This window comes from Brachyhypopomus gauderio, chromosome 1 (genome assembly GCF_052324685.1).
Source record: "Brachyhypopomus gauderio isolate BG-103 chromosome 1, BGAUD_0.2, whole genome shotgun sequence".
NCBI lineage: Eukaryota > Metazoa > Chordata > Actinopteri > Gymnotiformes > Hypopomidae > Brachyhypopomus > Brachyhypopomus gauderio.
In genome coordinates, this window is record NC_135211.1 from 31,280,066 (window position 1) to 31,305,309 (window position 25,244).

The following is a 25,244-nucleotide window of genomic DNA, read 5'->3' on the forward strand; positions in this document are numbered from 1 at the left end:
ACACATTGGCCAACGTGTTCAGGGCTTCAGCACCCACAGGACTGGAGTTCCCCAAAGCTGAGTTATGAGTTACCACACAATAACCCAGAAGCGCTGCACCATAGCGCAGACAAGCAATAGCACACGGGCTCACAGAATGACGAGGGCAAGCATTGCTAAATTATTTTATATGCAGTTTTTCTGATCAAATTCATATTTATAATGAGCTTGTGAAAGTGATTAGATGGCTGTCAAGATTTGGAGCTTGACATTACTACAGACATTTGTAAATATATTCAGAATAGACAAACAGTAGCCCACTCAAAAAAGGTTTAATTGGCATATTATATAAACAGAGCAGGGAAGCACTGTCTGGTTTGAGTGAAAAGGATAATTTCCAAAGGAGTTCTCAGACCTTTTGACCTACATGAGGTCACAAATGTGACAAACGTATTTAAGAAGATTTTAATCTGAGTTAATTAAATCATAATTTCACAAATTCACCGTTTCTTATTGATCTGTGGGATACATTTAGGCAATTTATCAGCATTTCCAGAATCATTGCAATGAACCATAATCTCATGTTGCTAATTCCATATCCCATGTGAGTGTTCCACGGCCTTTGGTCTGTTTCAGTCTTGTAATGTTTTTTTGGCAGCAGCTGTGTAAGTGATCTGCTGAATCTCAGTGGGAGAGCAATGGAGACTTAATATCTTCCATGTTCATAGCTTCCAGCACAGTGATGTTCTGTCAGGTCAGTGGCTGCACAACTCTGTCAGTGCCCAGTAGTTGTCCAATTTCTTGGACCATTCACTTATTCTCAATCAGTTTTTAGCATTTTAAGTAAATGGGGGTGGCTATGGATGTGGTTCTTGTTGATGGGTGTGTTAATTTAACTAATTTACTATAATACATTATACAATATGCCTTCGCCCGGAGATGCTGGGATTGGCTCCAGCCCCCCCGTGACCCCGACTAGCGGGATTAAGCAGTTAAGATAATGGATGGATGGATGGACATTATACAATAAAATACATTTTAAACATTTTAAAAATATAGGCTATTAATTAATATTAACATTTTTGAATATCTGGTCTGCATGTATACACTGGAGCACACAGGTAGGCTATACACCTGCAACAACTTCATAATTGCAGTGGAACATTTGATTACATTATGAGGGCAACATCAGATTATGCTTTATGCTGGTATACTTGTCGTATTGAATGCTATCTGTGCTGCCATTTCCAGTGGCTTTTTTTGTTTATCATACTTTGTTTTGTTTCGGGTTTTGTTAAGAGATTTACCTCACCCAACTTGTGCCACTTAAGTCATTTGCAATGTGGGATTTAAGACACTGATGCATGGTATCGGCTAGTGTTGTACGGTATACCGATACTGGAGTAGTATCGCGATACTTCGTCATTAAAAACGGTACCATACCCAATTTGCTTAGTATCGGTGCTATAGGACTGAGTGCGTGTTTTTTTTTTTTTTTTTTTTTTAAAGAGCAGTATTTCCAAAGAGTGCCACATGGGGGCAGTGTGCGCATACAGCAGTGCCTCCTCTCTGCAGAATAAGAAGAAAACGTGTAGGATGGCTGCTAATACAAGCAATATTGCGGACCGTCCTCAGCTTGTGCATGAAACGAAATATGGAATTATTTTGCATACATTTCAGACAGTCATGGCAACCCTGTGGACACATCAAAACCGGTCTGCAAACGGTGCTTTAAAGCTGTACCAACCAAAGGAGCCAATCATTTTTTTACATAAAATGCGCTTTCGTTTGACCCACCCAAGCTGCCGTAATGCACAGAACAGTTTGTAATGCTAAAATGGCAGCTAAAGCAAACACAGTGTGTTCGCAGCTCGTCTTAATAAACAAGGAAAGCAGCAGAAGTGCTGTGTGGAAATATTTTGGATTCAAAGCAGATACAGATAGAAAACCGAAGGACATGAACAACACGGGCAAGCGGTGCTTTCGGAACATTTCAACGAAGGGCGCTACAGCCTGGTTTATACTTGATGCGTCACGAGTGGCACGAGGGTCCGCACAGTGAAAATTATGTAATCGCGGTGGCCTTGTGCGGTGTCGATTCGTGAGGTCGTGCACCTCTCGAATTTTGTAACTTGGCGCAATTAACAAAGTCATGTTTGCCAGGTTCATACACATTTACAAGGTGGAATTCAAGCACTTGTACGTCACTTTCAATTTCAATATTTCCCAGCACGTTAAACTTTAGTTAAATATTTATACATATACTCGAAATTATTTGCTTTTTTATCACATTTAATGGTGGTTTATTTTCAAAACTCCCAATCTTAACGTCTTCACATTCTGTCATGTTTCGTCCTGGAATTACAAGAACGTAATACAAGAGAACTGTTCAGTCAGACAGCTATTTGTTTCAAGCATTTTCAAGCACTTTAACCTAAATTCTTTTTAGGTTTCACTTTTCAAACCTGAAACACAAAGCAACATTAAAATTGGTCAGGTAAATGTTCCTTCCACTGTTTTTGAGGGGTGTTTATACTACCACATATCGTTTCGGACAACACTGCACAGAATGTGAGACGTGGCAAGTATGTAAAACCTGGTTTATACTTTCTCGAGTGACAGTAGCGTGTGACTCCGCCCACCTCGCGTGACCCTGCGCGAACGGTGGAAGCGTTTATACTTTCGCGAGCTTCACTGCAGTGTTCTCCGAAACAATAGGTGGCAATAGGTGGCATTGGAAAATAAAAAACCCCTGCAAAACCGGTGAAAGAACATTTTTACCTGACGTTACACCAGGCACATATCTGTCTGACTGAACAACTCTCTTGTATTACGTTAAGGGGCAGTCATGGCCAGGGGCAGTCATGGCCTGGCGGTTAGGGAACTGGACTTGTGACCGGAGGGTAGGGCTGAACGATTAATTGCATTTGCGATAATTTCGCGATTTTTTAAAACGCGATTGTCTAATCGCACAGGCTGCGATTTAAACTGGTCACGTGACTTGGGAGCGAGCCGAGCCGAGGACGAACGGAGCAAACCCGAGCAGGAGGCAGGGAGGTGGAGAAGTGAAGTTAACACAGCGCACTTTAACTTGTTGCACAACGGCTTCAGGCTCGACAAAAGCTGACACAACTGAAAGTCTAATACCAAAGAGGGGCAGCACATAAGTTGTGTGAAATTACTTTGGCTTTTAAAAAGATGCTGCTCAACGTCAGGTACCCTGCAAAACATGCCTTGCTACTGTTGCTACGACGCGAGGTAACACTACAAACCTTCAGCATTAAAAAAACACCACAAAGCCTCGTATGATATTTGTAAGGCTAAAATGCCAACGACCAGTGCTGCATCTTCAAATACGCCAAAGTGTTTCTCTGCGCTTATACAGCTTTAGTATGCGGTGAGCAGCGAAATACCGTAAAATCACGCATATAGGCGCAATAAGATTTAAAGCACGGATGAATCGCAAAAGCGCGGATAGCTTGACCGCGGTCCAGCAGACAGGGTTCACTGACCGAACCGTTTGAAAGTGTAACTCCTTATGGATGTAATTCAAAGCGGCACGCTGAAATAACTCGGGCAGTAACGGAGTTCATAGTGAAAGACATGATGCCCGTTAATGTAGTGAACAATCCCGGCTTCATGGCTTTGTTAAACACACTGGATATGCGCTACCAAACGCCCTCACGCACATATTTGAGCCAAGTTGCTATACCTGCAGGGTTGCCAACTCTCACGCATTGAGCGTCTTAGACTAAAAAATTAGTAGTTCGCTCTGGCGCCAACCACAGGCGATCGATCGATCACGATATAATAATAATACTTACATTTAGTCAATTTTACACCCAGTGGCGGACTTAGCAATTTGGAGGCTCAAGGCGAATTTAGCTAGGGGGCCCATCAACATTAATATGCGAGAAATAAGTTCAGGTTCACACTACAAGATTTTAGGCTGGTTTTTCAGTCGCCGACTGTTTTTGTAGATCGCCGACAGAAACTGTGGTCGGACGCAAATCGGGGATCATTCGGCGCTCGCTCAGTCGTGTAGTGTGAACTGCTGAAAGACGCTCGCCGAGCCGTCGCCGAGTGGCCGCCAACTCATCGCAGACGACCGGCAGATATCTCGCATGTTTCATATCTAGCCCAGTCGGCGACTGTGAGTCAACAGCAGTGTCTAGCTTCATACAACTTTACTACAAGACTGTGTTTAAGTTATTGTGACAGCACTGGAGAAATAGTGCGATTGACTATATATATGTTCACTGCAACGGAGAGATGAAATAATTCTGGCAATTTGGGACTATAGAGTGGTTAAACGGTAAAAAAAAATAATAATAACGAAAACGTGGAGCACATGTTCGTTGTTTTTATTTTCTTCGTGGTGTTGCTGGTTCTCGCGAGTGTTTCATTTTCGTGTTCTCGTGTTTTTGGACGGCAGCCAGATGAGTCGGCGATTCCCCAGTCGTTTAATTCGTGAGCCCGCATCACCGATCAGTCATGTAGTGTGAAAGCCACAACAACTGAAAGACTTGCGATTACAGCACAACGAGTCGTATAGTGCGAACGGCACAAAAACCTGATGACTGAAAAGTCGTGTAGTGTGAACCTGGCTTTAGCTAGACAAGGGGGCCCTACAGTGGGAGGGGCCCAAGGCAATTGCCTAGCAACGCCTCTATGCAAAGACCGCCTCTGTTTACACACACACACACCCCCCCCCCCCCCCCCGCAACCCTGTATCTGAGCTGTATAAAAAATGCCGAAACAGAGTTTCCTGAAGTGGAACAATGGGAAAAAATCGCGATTTTAAATCGCAATCGCAATTTATAGATAAAAAATTGCAATTAGATTATTTTCCAAAATCGTTCAGCCCTACCGGAGGGTCGTGGGTTCAATTCCCAGACAGGCCATGACTGAGGTGTCCTTGAGCAAGGCACCTAACCCCAACTGCTCCCCGGGCGCCGGGCTAGGGCTGCCCACCGCTCTGGGCACGTGTGATCCACAGCCCCCTAGTAATCACTAGTGTGTGTGTGTGTGTGTGTTCTGACTGCACAGATGGGTTAAAAGCGGAGGACAAATTTCGATTGGGGTGTAAAAATCACAATTGACAAAATATGGCACATTTCACATTTCATTTCAACAAATACGAGCTTCTTATCATTCCAAGACGAAACATGAGAGAACAAGAAGACGTTAAGATTGGGCGTTTTGAAAATAAACCACCATTAAATAATGTGATAAAAAGCGAATTATTTCGAATCATTTCGAGTATATGTATAAATATTTAACTTAATTAAGTTTAACGTTCTGGAAAATATTGAACTGGACCTTGAAAGTGACGGACAAGTGCTTTAATTCCACCTTGTGAAGGTGTATGAACCCTGCAAACATGAATTTGTTCATTGCGCTGAGGCGCGGTGCGCGCAAAGTTACAAAATTTGAGAGGCGCATGACCTCACGAATCGACAGCGCTCGAGGCCCTTGCGCGGAGCCACAGCGATTGTCATTTTCACCGCGCAGACCCTCCCTCATGCCGCGTCAAGTATAAACCAGGCTTAAGCCGCCGCCGTTCGAGCAGGGTCGCGCGAGGTGTGTAAATATTGAACTGGACCTTGAAAGTGACGGACAAGTGCTTTAATTCCACCTTGTGAAGGTGTATGAACCCTGCAAACATGAATTTGTTCATTGCGCTGAGGCGCGGTGCGCGCAAAGTTACAAAATTTGAGAGGCGCATGACCTCACGAATCGACAGCGCTCGAGGCCCTTGCGCGGAGCCACAGCGATTGTCATTTTCGCCGCGCAGACCCTCATGCCGCGTCAAGTATAAACCAGGCTTAAGCCGCCGCCGTTCGAGCAGGGTCGCGCGAGGTGTGTGGACTCGCATGCTGCGATCACTCGCGAAAGTATAAACCTAGCTTTAACACAACGAATCTGGCCAAACACCTGAAGGCACGCAGATTTGTACAAAACATCCCAAGAGGTTGGTGATTATTCCCATTTCTAGTATTATAGCATACAAAATTGTGTGTCCGATTATGGTATCCTAGCAAATGTTTGTCATATTCTTAGTTTAAGAGCCGTAAGTGCGACAGCATACAGGGAGAAAAAAAGTGATTGTACTACAACGGATCAATCATCTATGAATACTGAACTCTACTCTAATACTGAAGTTTTAGTTACTTAAAGACTTAAAGTTAAAGTTGTTTAAAGTATACTTAAAATACATTTTTTGCACTAGCCTTTTTTGACTTCTAAATGTGAATTCCAGAGTGCACTATTATTTATGTTAATTTATATTAATGTGCAATTTATTTTTCAGTTTTAATGTGGTAGGGACTACACCTTTTATCTATTTGACATTTGTGAAACAAAATACAATATTCATTTGCTTGTTTATAAAAAAAAATAAATAGAAGTTTAAATGGTGATTTGGATTTTTTGGTAAGATCCCTGATTCCTAATGTGTTGTATCACAATTCTTGTTACAAAAATGTTACCTTGGTAAACACCCCCCCCCCCCCCCCCCCCCCCCCCCTCCAAGGTCATTGTCTGAATGTAATGTTTATTGGATCCAATGCCAAAAACTTGATTGGAAAAGTTTTAATTTTAAATTACATCTTGCTAAATTAAACAAGTAGTCTAGGCATCTGACACTTATGTCTTCACTGCAGCTGCACTTTCAGAAAATTAAAAAGAATTAATAAAAAAAAGAATTCTAATTTGTTTGCTTCCTTTATGTTGTAAAAATAACATTTACGGCATTTAGCAGACGCTCTTATCCAGAGCGACTTACAAAGTGCTTTGCTTCTGATCACAGAATGCATCCTAGGTAATATAACGTACTATATAAATACTATATAAAAATGTATAAAGATACTATATAAATAACTTACTACTCTAAACATTGTTGTAGTTGGGGCTGCCACAATTTTTTATAGTCGACTAATCACAGATTATTTTTTGAGTAGTCGGCTAATTGGATCATATGTTAATTGAATATAAAACATACAACTTATCGCACTAGAATGTAGCTGCTATTATATAACCATCATTAGATTTCAACTATATGCTAACTAAAAATAAAAACTATTTATATCGTAGTTCATTAAACCTTTAATGAAATATGCAGCTTGTTGCAACAATTATTAAAATAAGGATAAGGCACTGGCTTAAAAAACACAAAAAATAAATACATTAATAAAGAAATTCTTTATTAAAAGGTTTTTCTTTTTCATTTGTCTCTGGCATCAAACTTGGCTACATTTAAATCAAATTGGGTAGGTACCTGAAACTAAGGAATTATTCACACAAAAAAAGTTTTGGTCTCACTGACGATACAGAAAACACATGAATGTGTGCTAAGGCTAATGAAACAAATTGCCATCGCTAATGTTTTACAGCTGTCAAGTAGCCTAAGTACTAAGTTAATGCTCCATTTATGCTAATTTTAGCAGCTAACTAGCAGTTTGGATTACTAAGATGATAGTCCCATCAGTGTGACAATCAGCCACAACATGCTTCCTTTTCAGGTGCTCGTGCATCGCAGTTGTGCTGCCGTGGAAAGCAATTTTTGCCTTGCAGATATTGCATTGCACGCGTCTTGGTTTCAACTGTCAACTCTTTCTTAGTTTCGCTTCCAACTTTGGGATTTTTTTTCTATTGACACAACACAACTTACGGCACCAGAAAGTACATACAAGTATACAAGTTTCTAAACATACAAAAAAAATTCAGCCTTCTAGCTGTAATAGTTTGAGAGATTCACATTCAAATATTGCTATTTAGCCACTTTCACAAAATATGCGTCATGGGGGGTTTACAAAAATGGCTGTAACTCTTAAAATATTGAACATGGAACAGAAATACTTTGGATTTTTCCATGAAATATATCTCCCTACAAATGGGGAAAGTTTGAAGGGATTCTGAGATGGTCAATCTAAATTTTGGTTGATTTGACATGGAATGACCCTAAAGTGATCCCACACTTTTGAGCAGTGGCGTGCACACATAGACATCAGGTGGTGCTAAAGCACCACCAACTCTGCCCTTTATCAACGAAAGTGCCCTTTTGAAACTTCGGTTTAAAAAAAAATTATTGTTATTAACATTTTACTGAGGTCGGTTTAAAATGATCTTTAGAAAACCTGAGCGATTAAAAACAATGCCCTGAAATGAGCCACCACCTCGCACACACCCGACCTCTCTCTTCCTTTAACATCAAATGCGCTGCAGCAGCAGTTCAGTTCAGCAAGTGGAAGGAAGCGTCTTCAGCACAGCACGCACGGTGAGATAGACTTCTTCTCCCGTGCCCCACCAGCCAGATCACATACACATCAAGTCAAATCGTACCGTTTGCCCTCTAAGCCCAACGTGAAATCATTTTGTTGTGCAGTAAAATGTCTCATACAGCACCAAACTACTAAGTATTTTTAGCCAACTGGTCACCCGATAAACTAATCGCTCTAGCCCAAATCAATGATGGATAACGTGAGGACGACCACATGCAGATAATTAAGGTAGAGTTCACAAATCTGTGTGTTAAGCTGAATGTTTTCTGTTGTATAGGTTTTGTTAGGCAACATAAATTAACACATTCGTTTGTGAAAGAAGAAACAGGAAGTTCTCCATTACCTGTGAAAAATGCCAATCTGCATTCATGTAATGAAAACACTCAGAAGCCTATAACTCCTTCTCCTACTTTTTAGTCTTTTTACTGTCTTAATTGTAGGCCTATATTGATTTACTAATTGCAAAATATATGCAACAAGGCCTGCAGATAGTGGAGGGTAAACAGAAGTTAACTGAAGGACATGACTGTATATTGGATATGAATTTTATTAGTTGGCTGTGTGACATTTTTCCATTGAAAACTCACGTTTAGAGAATGTTACAAATAAAAGTCAAATTTCATTCAACATGTGCTTGTAATAATTTTTTATAATGAAGTGCGCTAAAAAGTGCCCCCCCTTCCCCCGAGCACTTGCCCCTCAAAATGTCTGTGCATGCCACTGCTTTTGAGTTCCGTAGCCGGGTAGCCATGATACCAGAGCCTGTCTGTATAATGTCCTGGGATGTCGTCCACTGCCTTCCACTACTGCGCATGTGTATCCGTGGAAAATTTTTTTTTAAATAACGCATCTACTATTAAATTAGTCGTCGACTATTTTAATAGTTGACATAATCGTGACTAGTCGACTAATCATGGTAGCCCTAGTTGTAGTTACTGGTTTTGGAATAACTTTGTCAACTTTCATAAAATTGTCAACAAATTGAATAAGTGCTGCAGTAAGATCAATAACGAGTTATGAATGTATTATAAATTGTCATACTGTTATCTGTATTCCACATCCCCACTAATGTTATTCGGGTTTCTCATGACTTGTTAATTTTACTACTTTCCACTTTAATAAGTAAATCTACCATAGAGCAACTTTGTCATTAAAAAAATAGCTTTTTGAAATATCGTTAAGCACCCTATAATAAAGTAATAGCAAAATATGGCAGATTTTGAGGTTGCCTTTTGGCTGCTCTTGTGGCTGCTCCTGAGGTTTATTATACAGAAAAAGATATCTCTGTGAATTGAATATAAAATTTAACTGAAGTTAATTCCTCAACGAAGTAATGTTGCCCATCAGCAAGATAGATACGTAACAGTGGGGTAAGAGTACAGTGGAACCTCGGTTAGCAAACGCCTTCGACAGCGAACAACCAAAAATGTTGAAACCACTCACGAAAACCCAGCTATCCCAGTAATAATTAGTAATCGGCCTAGGATCAACCAGTCTTCTCTGTTTTTTTAAAAAGAACTGTACTTAGAATCTTTTTATTAACCCAGCTAATCTCATCCACATTAAGCTATCACTAACTCCCCTCTGCTCTCAGCCTGTTTCTCAGATTTCCCCACTAACATTAAATACACTACCACTAACAGACCCCAAGAGTTTCAGTCAAAAAAAAGGCATGGGCATTATTCATTTAAACATAAGAAGCCTCCTTCAGCGTGATAAACTGGATCAATTGAACATCTTAATTTCACAGTCTGATCCAGATATTTTAGTTTTGACCGAATCATGGTTGAAGCAATCTGTGTCAGACTCGGAAGTAGCCCTAACAAATTATAATATCTACAGAGCAGATAGGAAAGCAAGGGGTGGGGGTGTGGTTATTTATGTAAAAAGTACTATCGAAGCAAAAGTTTTAATTACGTTATCCAAAGAAACATGCTTTGAATTGCTAGCTTTACAGATATGTATTGGCCGCAGTAACAGCTTTGTGGTTGCTGGTGTTTATAGACCTCCTTCTGCACCCTCGCATTCTATTGATGAGTTAGCTGGGCTTTTATCTCTACATATTGAGACAGAAATTATTATCTTGGGTGATTTTAACCTGAACTGGCTAACAAATGCATCCGACCATCTAAAAGAAGTGTGTGGCAACCTGTCGCTAAATCAATTAATTACTGAACCAACACGACCAAACTTGCATGACCCCACCAGGTCAACATTAATAGATTTAATTTTATCAAATAGACCTGACAGAATTACCACTCTAGGTGTATTTGACCCGGGTTTTAGTGACCACTGTCCTATCGGATGCATTAGGGACACCAGCATAAAGAAATCAGGCTCTCTGATGGTGGTTAGAAGATGTTTTAAACATTTTAATGATCAAGCTTTTTTAAATGATCTGGTACTAAGTAATATTCACGATACCTCAGAAATCCAGGATGTCAATTTGGCACTAGATCATTTTACCCAAACATTTCTAGCAGTGGTAAACAAGCATGCCCCTTACAAAAACATGAGAATACGTGATAGATCCAACCCCTGGATGAATAATGAAATATCATCCTTGCTAAATGCAAGGAACAAAGCTTGGGCCTCTGCTAGAAAAAGTGGAGATCGAGACCTATGGCTTACTTTTAGGCAGTTAAGAAATAAATGTACCTCCTGCATTAGAAAGGCTAAAGCAGAATATTACTTGGATCAGTTCTCAAAATCTGCGTCAAACCCTGTTAAATTCTGGAAAGCTGTTAATTCACTTAAAAACAAATCAGAGTTTACTCCCACCCAGATCTTAGTAAAAAAACACCAAATTTCTGACCAGAGAGAACTCTGCCAAGTGTTTAATAATCATTTTGTAGCAGCTGGACATTTATTTGAAAATATTAATACAGTAAAACCAAACAACGAAATATATACACCACCTGCTGTAAGCCATGATCTCTTTACCATCCACCCTTTCACTCCTCAAAAAGCCCTCCGAAATATCAACACTAAAAAAGGCACAGGGGAGGACCGACTGGACCCCTTCTTTCTGAAGCTTGCATCTCCAGTCATTTTAGAACACATTACGTATATTTTTTATCTCTCCATTTTATCAAGCAGAATTCCCAGTGTCTGGAAAACAGCACAAGTAATTCCACTTCACAAAGGAGGTGACGTTTTAGATCTTAACAATTTTAGACCAATTTCAAAACTGTCATGCCTAGCTAAAATTTTTGAATCTTTAGTAAATGATCAGCTTCAGACATTTCTCAATGTAAACTTTGTCTTGTCAGAATATCAATCTGGGTTTAGAAAGAAGCACAGCACAATTACTGCTACTGCACTGGTCCTCGATGATCTTTTAACTTCCTTGGATCGCAAGAAACACTGTGCAGCTATTTTCATCGATCTTTCTAAAGCTTTTGACACAGTTGATCATTTTCTACTTTTAAAAAGTCTACAAAACATCAGTTTTGACCAAAATTCCGTAGAATGGATAAGAAATTACTTATCATATAGACAGCAGTGTGTGGTCCTGGGACAAAACAGATCTCAACCGTTACCCATCTCTAAGGGTGTCCCACAAGGATCAATCCTCGGGCCGATATTATTTAATATATATATAAATGATATTGTCAACTCCACTGTAGACTGTAAAATACATCTATATGCTGATGACACAGTTTTATATTGCTCAGATGATTACATCAGTACTGCAGTAGATAAATTGCAGCACACTTTTAATGCTGTACAGTCTGCCTTTTACAACCAAAAACTTGTTTGAAATGTAAAAAAAAACAAATTTATGCTGTTTTCCAGATTTTTTAACGTTGATCTTAATACTTTTACAATCACTACTTTGAATGGTTCTAACGTGGAAAGAGTTAATGAATAGAAGTACCTTGGCATATGGCTAGATGACAAATGTACTTTTAAGCACCATATTACCAAGCTCTCAGGTAAGCTGAGGCAAAAACTCGACTTCCTGTACAGAAATAAATCATGCTTCCCAACGCACACAAGAAAAAAGATTGTTGAAGCAACACTTTTATCTATGCTTGATTACGGCGATGTGATTTACAGACATGCATCAGCAATTTCACTCAAACCACTAGATTCTGTTTATCATGCGGCATTAAGATTCATTACTGGGGACCCGTATAATACACATCACTGTTCACTCTATGAGAAAGTTGGCTGGTCTTCTCTTGCTGTGCGTCGTGAAACACACTGGTTTATTTTTATTTTTAAAGCACTTTCTGGCCATATGCCATCGTACATTACACAAATGCTTATTAAAAATAATACAACTTACCAGACCCGCTCCAGTGATTGGATTACCTTTCAGGTCCCAAAAGTTTTTACTGAACTGGGAAAATCTGCTTTTAGCTACAGTGCTCCAGCGAGCTGTAATTCATTACAGGAAACTCTAAAACTCAGCTCGCTGGTGTCACTCAATCATTTTAAACACCTAGTCTCTAACCACCTTCAGACAGTCTGTCACTGTTTTAGTTGATATAAAAAATTTTCTTTTTTTTGTGTGTTCTTATGGTATTTTGTACATCTTGTACATCTTGTTATAATGTTGGGTCTTTTAATCATGTTACATTTTTATCTATGATAATCCCTTCCCCATGTATTCCCTCGGCTACATTGTAAATGAGGGCCACTCTCAATGTACTCCGAGTTTAAATAAAGGTTGGTTGATTGATTGATTGATGTTGCAAAAAATGTGCGTCGTATACAGAACAGCATCTCAGACCAAGCATCATTCGCGCTCGAGACACAGTAACAATTGGTTGTTTATCTTTCTGTACGCATCCTTCTTATTTAGTGATTTTTGTGCTTTATTTTAATATAGCCCTAAATCATGGCTCCAATGAAGATTAAGAGCGGTGTAGTGGTGTAGTGAAACGGACACGGCCAACTATTGAATTGAAATGATTTCCAAGTTTGAACGAGGCATGCATGTGTCTAAATGTTTTCTTATGTTTAAATGCTTTCTTTAATATTTATTTAACTCAATTTGTACTGTATTATAACTAGGGGTGGGCATAGATTAATTTTTTTAATCTAGATTATTCTCACTGAAATCTTGAAATTAATCTAGATTAATCTATATTAAAAGGGCTCATATGCGTGCTACCCAAGTAATGACTAAAAGTCAGTTTTTGAGAGAGGGTTTCTTAATACAGAGGGTGCATTAGACCAGGGGCTCATCTCCTGTTTCCAAAATGCATCAATGACTGCTTGAGGAAGCTGTTCTACTTTGATACTTGAAGAAAAAAAAACATGCTCAATAAAATGTAGGCTACTCGTGTTCAACGGTTTATTCAGTTAAACCTGAATTTGTAAGCCTACATACTGTATATTAAAAGTGGTTGATCACATGTTTATTCAGCTAAACGTGTTATTTGAAATGTAAGCCAACATTTAGTACATTAAACCTCACAGACGTAATTTGGGGGGACTTTTTCAAAAGCCGGTTTTGGTCTTCTGCAGTTTTAATGGTTAAAAAGAAATATTTAAATAGCGACGAATCTAGCGCTAGGACCATGCAGAAAACGACCGCTCCAAGCTCCGCTCCGGTAACACTTTACGTTCCTAAAAAGGAATTTTCCATGAAGCAAACCTGGCGACTTCGTGGCTGCATCCATGTAAACACACGAACCATTTGTAATTCACAGGTTTGAAAACTCATTCTCGCCCCTACTGTGCAATTTGGTTAGGAATACAGCCGAGCTAAACTATCAAGTTAAAAGTCATCATAGTTTGCTTACCCATTTTGACCCAGTTCCCAACCCAACTTTAAGAATAGATTAACGGCGATAATTTTTATATCGCCTGATAAGAGTATCAAATTAACGAACGCCGTTAACGGCCCACCACTAATTATAACTGTTCTCATTAAAAAAAAAATTTCATATATTAGCGATGCAACAGGGGCTGGGAACCAATTATTTCAATTTCCTTTACCTATTTCTTTCTTATTCTTCACTGATTGTGGTCGTTCACCAAGGTTCCACTTTACCATGATGTGATCGGCTATGTCAGCACAAGAGAACAGACAAAAATGGTGCAATGTTTTGTTGAAAAAAAAACTGGATTTATTCATACAATTGCACCCAGGAAAGGTGAACATGGTTTATTCCAACAGCAAAGCTCCATAAAACTGAATAGTAAGGTTGTAAGATTCTTGAGTTTAGAACTAAAATTGATAACACTAGAAGTCAGCAGCAACGATAATAGCTGTTGTAAGTTACCTGTTCAAATTGTATCCATGTTGCTGCCTGCACCAGTGATATTTTAATACCACCTTTTGCATTCAGGTGCTCTGAAAACGAATGCTTGAGGTAACAGAAGCATTAGATCATGTTGCCCACACTTGCTCAGATGGCAGCTATTGGCTTGTACCTTAAACATGGTTAAAATGGCAAAAATTCCAAAACCAGTAATTACAACAATGTTTAAAGGAGTAATAAATTATTACCACACAAAGAAGACGACAATCTTTATGCAAATGATTTAATGATAATCTCTTTTGCATTCTTTGGTATGGTGCAGCTCATATGAAATGAAGAATCAAATTGCTCTGTAGTCAATGAACCAGTTTATGCTCCCTAGAGCAGATCCCCTATGTGGAGGCAGGCAATTATGTTTAAACTCATTGAACACTAGTCCTCCGACGGCCGCGGAGAATCTCGTAAGGTCCATGTTGGTTCATGTAGCCCACTCCCCTGCTGTGAAGGGATTAACACCCATTGTCTTGGTAATGATATGGAATGCGGTGGAAGCGGCTCAACCCCCAATGCGACACAACCTCACGGTAAACTCAGTTACAAGCAGACTGTATATGTTACCGATCCTACAACAAACAGCAGAAAAGTTGTAGACTCGTGTTTCAAAAGTTTAAATTCAAGCGCACGTAGCAGCAGACTTGGAGACGACTGTTTCTCTAATGAGTCACGTCAAACAATAAAAATAAATAAATAAAATAATTTGAATCTTGCTCTTTGTATATTTCCTTTACTATACTATATAATATTTGTTGTAATCGAACACTTTGTTTCCACGTTTTAGCTTACACAAATTCAGAAATTATATGGCACAATTAGCTTGATGCTAATGTTATATAAGAAATCCCATACGATTGCTAGCGGAAATTAGCATTATGATCGTGTTGCTAATTTGCTTTCAAAAACATCATGTACAGCATACTTTCTCATGTAGAACCATCAAAAGCATTGACAAATGTTTGTGATCTAAACAGCAGGCTGGAAAGGAAGAGGAAAGACAGGAAAAAACAAATTCACGTGCTGCTAAACAACTTTATTCTGATCGAAAATATCCAGAAAAACAAACAATATGGACCCATGATAATGGTTCAACGATGTAAATGTGTGGCGCTATTGAAGTGCATACATACTGAAAAGAAAAATCTATATCTAGATGTGTTAGAAGCATTTGATAGAAGCATTTGTGTTTTTGCTTTTATCATGACTCTGAAGAACACACCCACAGGTCATACTAACTGAACATACCCCTAACTGAAAATAAGTTAATAATAGACTTTCTGGGTGCAGAGACTTTCTGGGTGAGGCTGCTGCCTCAGTCTTGCTCTGTGAATTAACATAATAAAGGATGATGTTTGGTCTTGCTAATTGCTGGCAAGAAGGAGGCGTGATGTCCTGAGAATCCTGAAATCCTGGAGGACAAGTGTTAGTCATCCAGGCCACTAGGTGTCTATATAATGACATTTTTCATAACATCAAAAATGACTTATCGCTCCATTAAAAACAATTGCATGTTATGGATCTGTCAAATCATAATAATAAACCATGCACGTGCCCTCTTTTTTGAGACCGAAATAGGATCCTCTCACTGGCGCTCATCAGCGCTGAATGGATGACTGCTGTCATTTGATTGACTTGCGGACATTACTTAGAAAAGTTACCTCCCTCCTGCCTTAAGTCCAGTTTGTTTTCAATTTGTTTGGTTGTACAGAAGACGTTGCTCCGATTCAATCGACATAAACATCATACATGCGGTCCTCGGGTTACGAGGTTCCCGAGTTATGATTTTTTTGTGGTTACGACACATCTCCCATTTACTGTATAAAGCCTTGTTTGGACTTAAGTGGTTCTACGTCGTAAACGGAACTTGGTTTTTGGTGTGCGCGACGGAAGAATACATTGTTATGCAGCTCAGGACTGAGGAGGACTGCATCAGGATAGGTGTTAGGATAGGATAACTGTGTACAGTATGTTATTTACATACAGTAAGTACATATGTTCCGACTTGCACCCAAAATCGGTTTACGACGCTAGCGTAGGAGCAGATCGATGTCGTAACCCGGGGACCACCTATATTTTCAGATATCGAAAGAGCTTCAGAGGTAGATAATCCGTGTATCATTCGTTACTTCATCAGAATAAAGACAAAATACTGAATTTCTTACATCTACAATCCGTGTATCATTCATTCATTTGATATTCAACTGAAAATCAAAATCGGAAAATCAAAAAACCATTCATTATTTTGTTTTTCGTTTTGAATATAAAAACAAAAAACAAACCAGGCTTGTATTTTTCAGTTTTTTATTTGATGATCAGTGTTGCCATAGTTACTTTGAAACAGTAATCCGACTACTGACTACTTCTTTAAAAAGTAGCTCAGTTAAGTTACTGACTACTTGCTTTTAAAAGTAACTAAGTTAGATTACTTTTAGTTACTTTCAGCAGAGGCTGATCCCCCGCCCCTATAACAGGAAAATGACTACCAGTTCTGCCAATACTCACTTTATTGACATGTATTTTAACCGGAACATCAAAAATGACACTGGCATTTGTAAACTTTTTCTTGAAATAGGCTTTGTTGTTTTTAAAATAAATAAATAAATAAGACAGTCTTTCTGTTCAACTCCGCCCACTTACAGGGTTGCCAATTCTCACGCATTGAGCGTGAGACACACGCATTTGACTGTCTTCACACGCTCACACGCCACACTTTCGATATCTCACGCCGAAAAAAAATCTAGTTTATTTACCTCTGATCCATATCTATGATTCAATGAGTTACTAGTTCGATCTGGCGCCAACCACCGGCGATCGATAGATCGTGATATAATACTGAATTTAGTCCATTTTACACCCCGCCCGGTAACAATTTACGTTCGCCGCCACCCCCCGGTTTTTTTCAGGTTTGACGTTGTGTTTTTGAAAGTAGACAGCACTCTGTCGCCAGCACAGAGTGTACAACGCACCTTAATGTTGTCATCCTTAACCGAAATAAAATCAAGATAATGCCTGTATTTCCAGCTGCTAAAGGCGACCCTCTCCTTCCATCTGACTTTGGCGCCGCAGAAATGACATAACCGCGCAAGAAACGTGTAGCCAAAAAATAAGAATGAATAACCTACGTTCCCCCGAAATGCAGAAATAGTAACGCACGATGTTTTAGATAAGTAACTTTAATCTGACTACTAGTTTTTAAATAGTAGTTGCGTTAGACTACTCGTTACTGAAAAAAGTAGTCCGACTACAGTAACGCGTTACTAAGTAACGCGTTACCGGCATCACTGTTGATGATCCAAACAAAAATAGCTAAATAAAAAATCTGATTCGGAGCAGTCAAACGAAGACCACGAAGAATAAACATATCAGTAACTTCCGGTGCACACAAATGGGTCGAGTTAAAAAATCAAAATCAAGTTCGGTTCCGAATCTGTATTTTAATTTTGCTATTTTTGTTTGGATCATCAAATAAAAAACAGAAAAATACAAGCCTGATTAGTTTTTTTGTTTTTATATTCAATACGAAAAACTAATTAATGAATAGTTTTTTAGATTTTTCGATTTTGATTTTCAGTTGAATATCAAATGAATGAATGATACACGGATTGTAGATGTAAGAAATTCAGTATTTTGTCTTTATTCTGATGAAGTAAAATTTTTATCAAAAATATAAGAAATTGTTTGTGGATGCTATGTGGATTCATATAAAAAATATTTTTGAATGTTTCCAGAATATCCTAGAAACAGCAGAGCACATTTGAAAATTAGTTGCCATTTTCATCACATTTTATCATATGATTGCCTTAGTGGCTGAGGTTCCCATGTGACACTGACTTAAAGTGTGTCCAAAATCAAATATATTTGTATAGTGCTTTTCACAACACATGTTGTCACAAAGCACTTTACAGGATTTACAAGGTTAACAATACTATGGGTCCAATTCCCTAATAAGAATAAGGTAATGATGGTATCTCAGTAGGCATATTTGAGGTATCTAAGAATTTGGACATGTCCAAATTCTTACTTGAATTTGGTTGGTATCACGAGCACGCGCACTGTGACATGAAGCCCTGTTCATGTAGACTGCTCACTAGGTTTTGGGACAGACTGGGAAACACAAGCACTTTGGAGAAATATACTTCACTGGAAACTAACTTTTTAACTCGTACACACACTCTTGAACACTAGGGTGCAGTGGTACACACGTCCCCAAAGTGGTGGGCAGCCCTAGCCCCGACCCCTGGGAAGCAGTTGAGTGCCTTGCCCAACAGCACTTCAGTCATGTTATTTTAAAAACGTTTCAGTCACTGCATATCCTGATAACTAAAATGACCTGGTGTCTGTAATCGGCAAGTAACAAAAATTTTCAGCACATTTATAGTCTGATTTCCTGCAGGAAACATCTGCAGGAAGACAAAGCTTGGAGTAAAGTTTGGTTGGAAAACTTGCTTGCATTTGGTTTTCTTTATAGATGTCAATGCAGTAAAAAACACCATAAAAGAAGCTATCAATAAGAAACGTTCACATACACATGTAAATAATTTTTTTTATTGACCCGTGAGATGAAGCATTTACACCATTTGGCAAATCATATTAAGCCCTGTTACCTCGATATTTTAAACTGCCATGTTTGTTTATTTAACTGTCCCAGATATTTTTGATGGATAATTAGATTTTTCTGACAGTCTTAGAGAAGTGAGAGAGATTTTGTGGTTGTGCCACCCTGCTGGAAGAATTGTTGTAATGCCTCATGTAAGTTATACAAGGAGCTATGAGGAAGCATCAGAGCATTGTGCATTCGTAGCTACCTGCTTGATCCGTTTATCTGCACCATTACACTTTCATGAGTGAATGTTCCTCCAGTCATTTTCCTGCATAGATAACGGGTAGCTAGAAAGAAGCGATAAGCGACCTGGACAACATCCATGGCATTCATCCAAAGATAAGGGTTAGTTTAGCTAAAGTTGTGTCGATTCCTGTGGGTGTAGGAGCTTGCATGTGACATTGTTTTGGGGCATTTTGGTTTCTTTGAATTGGTTATGAATCTATCCAATATGCATAGATAACATGCACTGATGTAGCATATTGCTTTGACTCCTCTTGTGCAAAACCAAAAAAATACTATATTTGTACACTTCTCACTTAAATCTGTATTCAGTACAGAACAATACACTTTTCATTAGAGTTTGGACAAGGTCATACCAAATGACTCATGACGTGTAATAGATGCCACATTTCATACACACTTTCAAAACAATCCCCCAAAAGTCTAAAATATAAATGGAAGATTTCTGATTTGAGGGATATAACTTCTGAATCCAACATAAATATCTGCCACCTTGGTGAAATGCCACTGACATTTGTGTGACCCATGCTATTCAACCAACAACAGTCCAACCCAACAAGGATCGCCTAGACTTGATTTTATGTACAGCTAGTAATCATTTCCATAAGAGCAAGCAAGATGCTTGCAGATTAACAGGGAATGTGTCATTATAGCACACAATACCAGAATGAAAGGGACTGATGAGAATCTTAATTTATTTTAACTATTGGAATGTTTTGGGTTTTTTTTTTATTTTTGCTTTGAAAATTTTATCTATTTTATCTTTTATTATGACAGTGTTGTATGATTGGCAACTTGGAAAAAAATTGATGTTGCAGAAGAACATTGCTTTAACCCTAAACCTATCTGATGAGGAAATCCTTGGTAATGGATAGGAATACACTAATTGGCTTTTCTCCAAACTTACCATAATTTTATCATTGTGGATTCAACTTTAGAAGAATGAATAGAATGCCTAGAATGTTTCTTTGATTGTTTTTAAGAAAAGTAACCTTATATCTTTCATGTTTACAGACACCTGAATCATTTATGCATCCCATCTTTGGATGGGAACCATGAATTGTGAAGCACCAGGTGTGGAGAGGGCAGTTCTTTCCTGGTCAAGATTTGCTACAGCTGGCCAAACTGCCCTCAAGGAGGCCCTGAAGGTCTTCAATCCCATATCGCAAGATTTGTCGGACACTGAGAGGCAAATGGTGTCTTTTCTTCAGGAGTTAAGAGATGAAGGTCTTAAGCCTGTGGTTCTAAAGAGCAAAGATGTATATGGATACAGGTCTTGCACAACATGGCCTCTTACATCAGAGATTGGCAGCAATATTCAGAGAGCGCAAAAGTCCAGCAAGAAACGAGGACGAAAGTCATTCATCAAGAACAAGGATATAAATTCTTTGCTTCTTAGTACAGATGCCAAGGCCATTTTGCAAAAACAACCCAAGATTCTACTGACCAATCTCTCCATGGACACTCTAAAGCAGACCATTTCGTCAAAACCGCCCATGTCGACTGAAAGTTTTGTCGAAACACAGCAGTGCCTGAAATTAACCAACATAAAGGGTGTGAGTGGTGGCCATACCGCAAGGCTGCAAATCCACTTTGGAGCGGATGCTTCAAGTCCAGTTGCTTCCGGTCTTCAGTGCCCACTAACTCTTTCTGGTATACCGTGCTCTCCTTCAGAAAACAGCAATCAAACATCAAGTGCAGTTTCATTGGACAATAAAAGAGGTTTGTCCTGTCCAGTTAAAGGGGACGATGCCCTAATTGGAGATTCTGCCCCAGTGGTTTGTCAAAATGGTATAAGCCTGAAAGAGGGTAACAAAAAGATCCAGTCAGTGTCTGGTAAACCTGGTGTGATGAGCAGTGGTTCACACTGTGGGGACAGTGATTTGGTGAGGAGGCTAAACTACCAAGGTTTAGGTTGGTCTCAGCCAGCACTCAGTAATGGCCAGGACTTGTCTAGATTGAACGAAAATGGTCTTCAGTGGAAAGTCATCAAAGTGGATGAGTCTGTCACTGATGAAGAGCTGAGGAGGGAGGCTCAGAAAATCTTGCAAGTTAATTTATCACCTGTGATACAGATTCATCCACTTGTACACACTGTATAGAGATCAAACTTGACTTTTATATCCATATATACGGTTAGGTTTTCTTACATTGTGTCATTGGGTCATTGCTTGGGTCAAAACGAAGTTGTCTGAATATGAATCTTATTCCACATTATGCGTTCTTCACATGTATGACCTACATCCGTAATCCAAAGAGGGAGGTTTTACTTGGGTTGTCTTCTACGTAAATGTTCCTGCCTCATTTTTTCTTTTTGCCATGCAATTTAACTAAAAGATGAATCACATTCTATCACTATGCAGTGTACTTCCAACACTTTTGAGCTTTGTTAGAACTGAACCATAAATTATTAAACATGTCTCGAGTGACTTCAGTTCAGTACTGTTGGGGAGAGATAATGCCCTAATAATTTTCATTTATGTTTGATATTTTCAGCAGTTTTTTCTTCCTAGCAGATTTGAGCATTCTTAACTTGTAAATTTGTGACTTGCTTTCCAAAGCCTCCAAAATCTGTTGGTAGGAATTGCTTAGAATGTTATTTTAGTTAAATTTGCAGGGGAGGAATACATGTGCATCACAAAAGAGTGAGTTACAGCTAAACTGTTTCTTGTTTTGTTCCTGCAGCTGATTTTTAAAAATCCTGCTTCTTGAACCAGGGCTGCTGTTCAAAACATCATAAATTTGCCCGCAGGGCAAGTTGTACATTTGCTGCTTTACAGATATTATAGTAAATCTCTGAGATCTGGTGTTGAAACCTGGTGAACAATTTTATAGTCTATTGACAAAGAAAACAAATAATACTGCGGTGAATTTAAGAACCTAAAATGTTCTCTTTTTGCTGAATGGGTTAAGTTCCTTTTTTGTTTAATGTTTAACATGAATTGCAGTTATGTTCCATTGTAGTTATTTTCTTTTAATAATACTGCCAGTGAAGTAGGGAAAAAAATTACTTACAGCTATTTGTGACAAATTATTTTAATTTCAAATTGTTGGACAGTGGCTCCGAAACCCCTCTTGCTGTATTATTTTTGTTGTAGTAATTGGCATGCTCTAGTCCTGCAGGTTGTCTGCAGACACCAAAAACAGTTCATTTAGCTTTAGGTTGATGGAGAATGAGAAGGAGGGATGAAACGTATGAAGTCATCAGGACTTGTGATGTGGTAGCTATGCCTCGGTTGTGCGGATCACATCGATGTCTTATCCCCTGCACCATTTAATGTCTGTAGATTGGGAGTATTTTGTTAGATTAATTTGATTACAGGGCAAAACAAGGCCTTGCTCCTTTTCAAAGCATGTAAGACTATATACTTTCTATTATGTTTTTCTCTATCCAGTACATTTCTTTGAGCCAACACTGATATTTGGTGCTTAACATTTGCAGTGTTGCTATAGCCAATAGCGTTCCCCACGTGTGTGTGTGTGTGTGTGTGTGTGTGTGTGTGTGTGTGTGTGTGTGTGTGTGTGTGAGAATTACTTAGGGCTATTCCTGCTTTAGCATTCAAGTAAATCTTTACTGTGGAATAAACCTGAGCTCAGACCTTTTCCATCTCCATGTTTCATGTAACACCTGACTCCTGAACTAGCAGATGACCTCACCATACTTCACAATGTTGGGTTTTTACATTGACGTATGGTTCAGTTTGTCTAGGGGTTCTCTGTATGCAATGTAATTGTTTGAGACCATATAATGGTAACACACACACTGCAGATTATACATATTTACAGCTGCTGACTGAATGTGCTCATTTTGCAGTTATATATATATTTTTCTTTGGCCATTTAGTTTGTGTAATGATTCTACAATATATATAGCTTTTGTGGATTTTTAGATATGGTTACATTTTTCAAGACTCGGTGTAATTGTCAGCAAACAATTTTGATCTTTTACAAAATTGAGGTGTGAATTGTTGCGTCATGCACCTTTTTGAAGAATGTTTACCTATGTGGAGGTAAACCATCTTTAATGAGCATTCAGCAATTACTCAAGACTTTGGATTCTTATTTGGTTATGTGAGGCGTTTATATGGTTATTTTGAGAGATGTTATACCTGAAGTCACAAGCTTGCTGTTTGAAACAACTTTTACAGCCCTGTCATTCTGCCAGTCACTGAGCTTGAATGCCTTTTCAGAAGAGCCCTGTCACTCACCTAGCCATTTCAGAGGAATCAGTGTCCTTAAAAGCTGTAAATGTCAGTGTTGTACCTTTTAGTTAATAATAAAGTTGTGAATTAAAATATTAAAAATATCCTGTGTTCATTTCTTTATCACAATTTGGGGTTATTAGAAAACTTTTCAGCTCTGTATCCAACGTGCCTTTTAAGTCACATGGCTACAATTCAGAGGTCATTATGTTTGTGTAGTTTTTTAAATGTACCCAAATTTTTTAGGTATTTGATTCCAAACACCAAACTTTTCTACAAAAAAAGCTAATTATATGGCAGCGTCTAAGAGTTAAATGTTTTTGCTTGATAAAAATGTATATATTTAAACTTACCCTGCTTGTGTGACTGTGATGTAGGTAAGCCATTGATGGCCATGATTTAAAAAATATATATACAATGAAAATGCTATGTTGATGTCTTTATAAAAAAGATTGTTTGTTTTCAAAGATTTTTTGTTTTGTAAACAAAATTTTCAGAAATCTCTGCAATAATTAAGCAATTTTTAGCTTGAGGTAACAGCTTAAACATTACCGCTTGTACCGCTGCTCAGATTGACTTGCCTCTGTATCGATGGGTGTTTTGACTCTTTGCATTCAGTGATCATCACTTTAGTTTCCTAATAAGAGCTGGTGGTTTTCCTCATACTGCAGAACACATGGATTGCTGATAACACCGTCCTGAGAGTCTTCTCAGTAAGATGCTGTACTTACTGTACGTACATGTACGTCTACTGTCCACTATCTTGTGCCTGCCCACATCATCTCTGAGACGCTGAAATCTCGTTAGCGCATTTTATGACTCGTCTTGACCCTCCATCATCCAGGACACATGGGAGACGAGCATCCAGACTTCTCTGTCCTGGCTCCAAGGTGGTGGAATGAACTTCCCTTGTTTGTCCGAACATCGGAGTCACTTGCTGTCTTCAGATGCCGACTGAAGACCCACCTCTCAAGTGCACTTTACATAATTATGCTTTCGTCTACTGTGCTTTATCGTCTCTTTCCTCAGGTGTTTGTTATAGGTATTGCTTACTGTCTTTTTCTCAGGTATTGTGCATAATTGGGTTATAGGAATTGCTTATTGTTCCTCAGGTGATGTGTATATTCAGGTATAATAATGACTTGGCATAATTGTTAGGTATCATATGACTTTCGTCTAGTGGTTTTTCTAGCTTAGAGTACCTTGTGTTCAGGACTATCTATACTACCTTGGAGATTCCAAGCAACTACGTAGCACTTTTGTAAGTTGTTCTGGATAAGAGCGTCTGCTAAATGCCATAAATGTAATGTAAGACACTGAATGATATAGTATCGTTCTAACTTAACTCTTGTGAACACATTTTCTGAGACACTGATCATTTTCTTTGCTTACAGTAGTGTATGCAGTAATAATACGTGAATTTATGAAACCGCAGATTCAGAAGCACAAATTTTCAGGGTATTACTGTATTGATCCATACAAATGCTTCTCTGACATTACAAAATGCAATACAAATGCTACACAAGAATTTGCAACAAAGGTGTCTCCCTGAAGACTTCAGGCCTAATTCCCTGCTTGCACATTTAGGGACTGATCTCTGGGTCAGTACATGGTCATCTACACATAAATAAATGATCCCATATGTTATTTATGAATCAGTGCA

The 25,244-nt window shown here is 38.7% G+C and overlaps 1 protein-coding gene across 3 annotated transcripts in view; it reads left to right on the plus strand.

Moving 5' to 3' along the window:
- Positions 1-22,063, plus strand: part of ccdc71 (coiled-coil domain containing 71) — a 36,592-nt gene extending 14,529 nt beyond the window's left edge. For all 3 annotated transcript variants that reach the window (XM_077009198.1, XM_077009206.1, XM_077009215.1), the window contains exon 2: positions 20,394-22,063. In XM_077009198.1, coding sequence (XP_076865313.1) covers positions 20,426-21,481 — 1,056 coding nt within the window. In that variant the 5' untranslated portion in view covers positions 20,394-20,425 and the 3' untranslated portion in view covers positions 21,482-22,063. The remainder of the gene's footprint in view (positions 1-20,393) is intronic.
- The last annotated feature ends 3,181 nt before the right edge of the window (positions 22,064-25,244 follow it).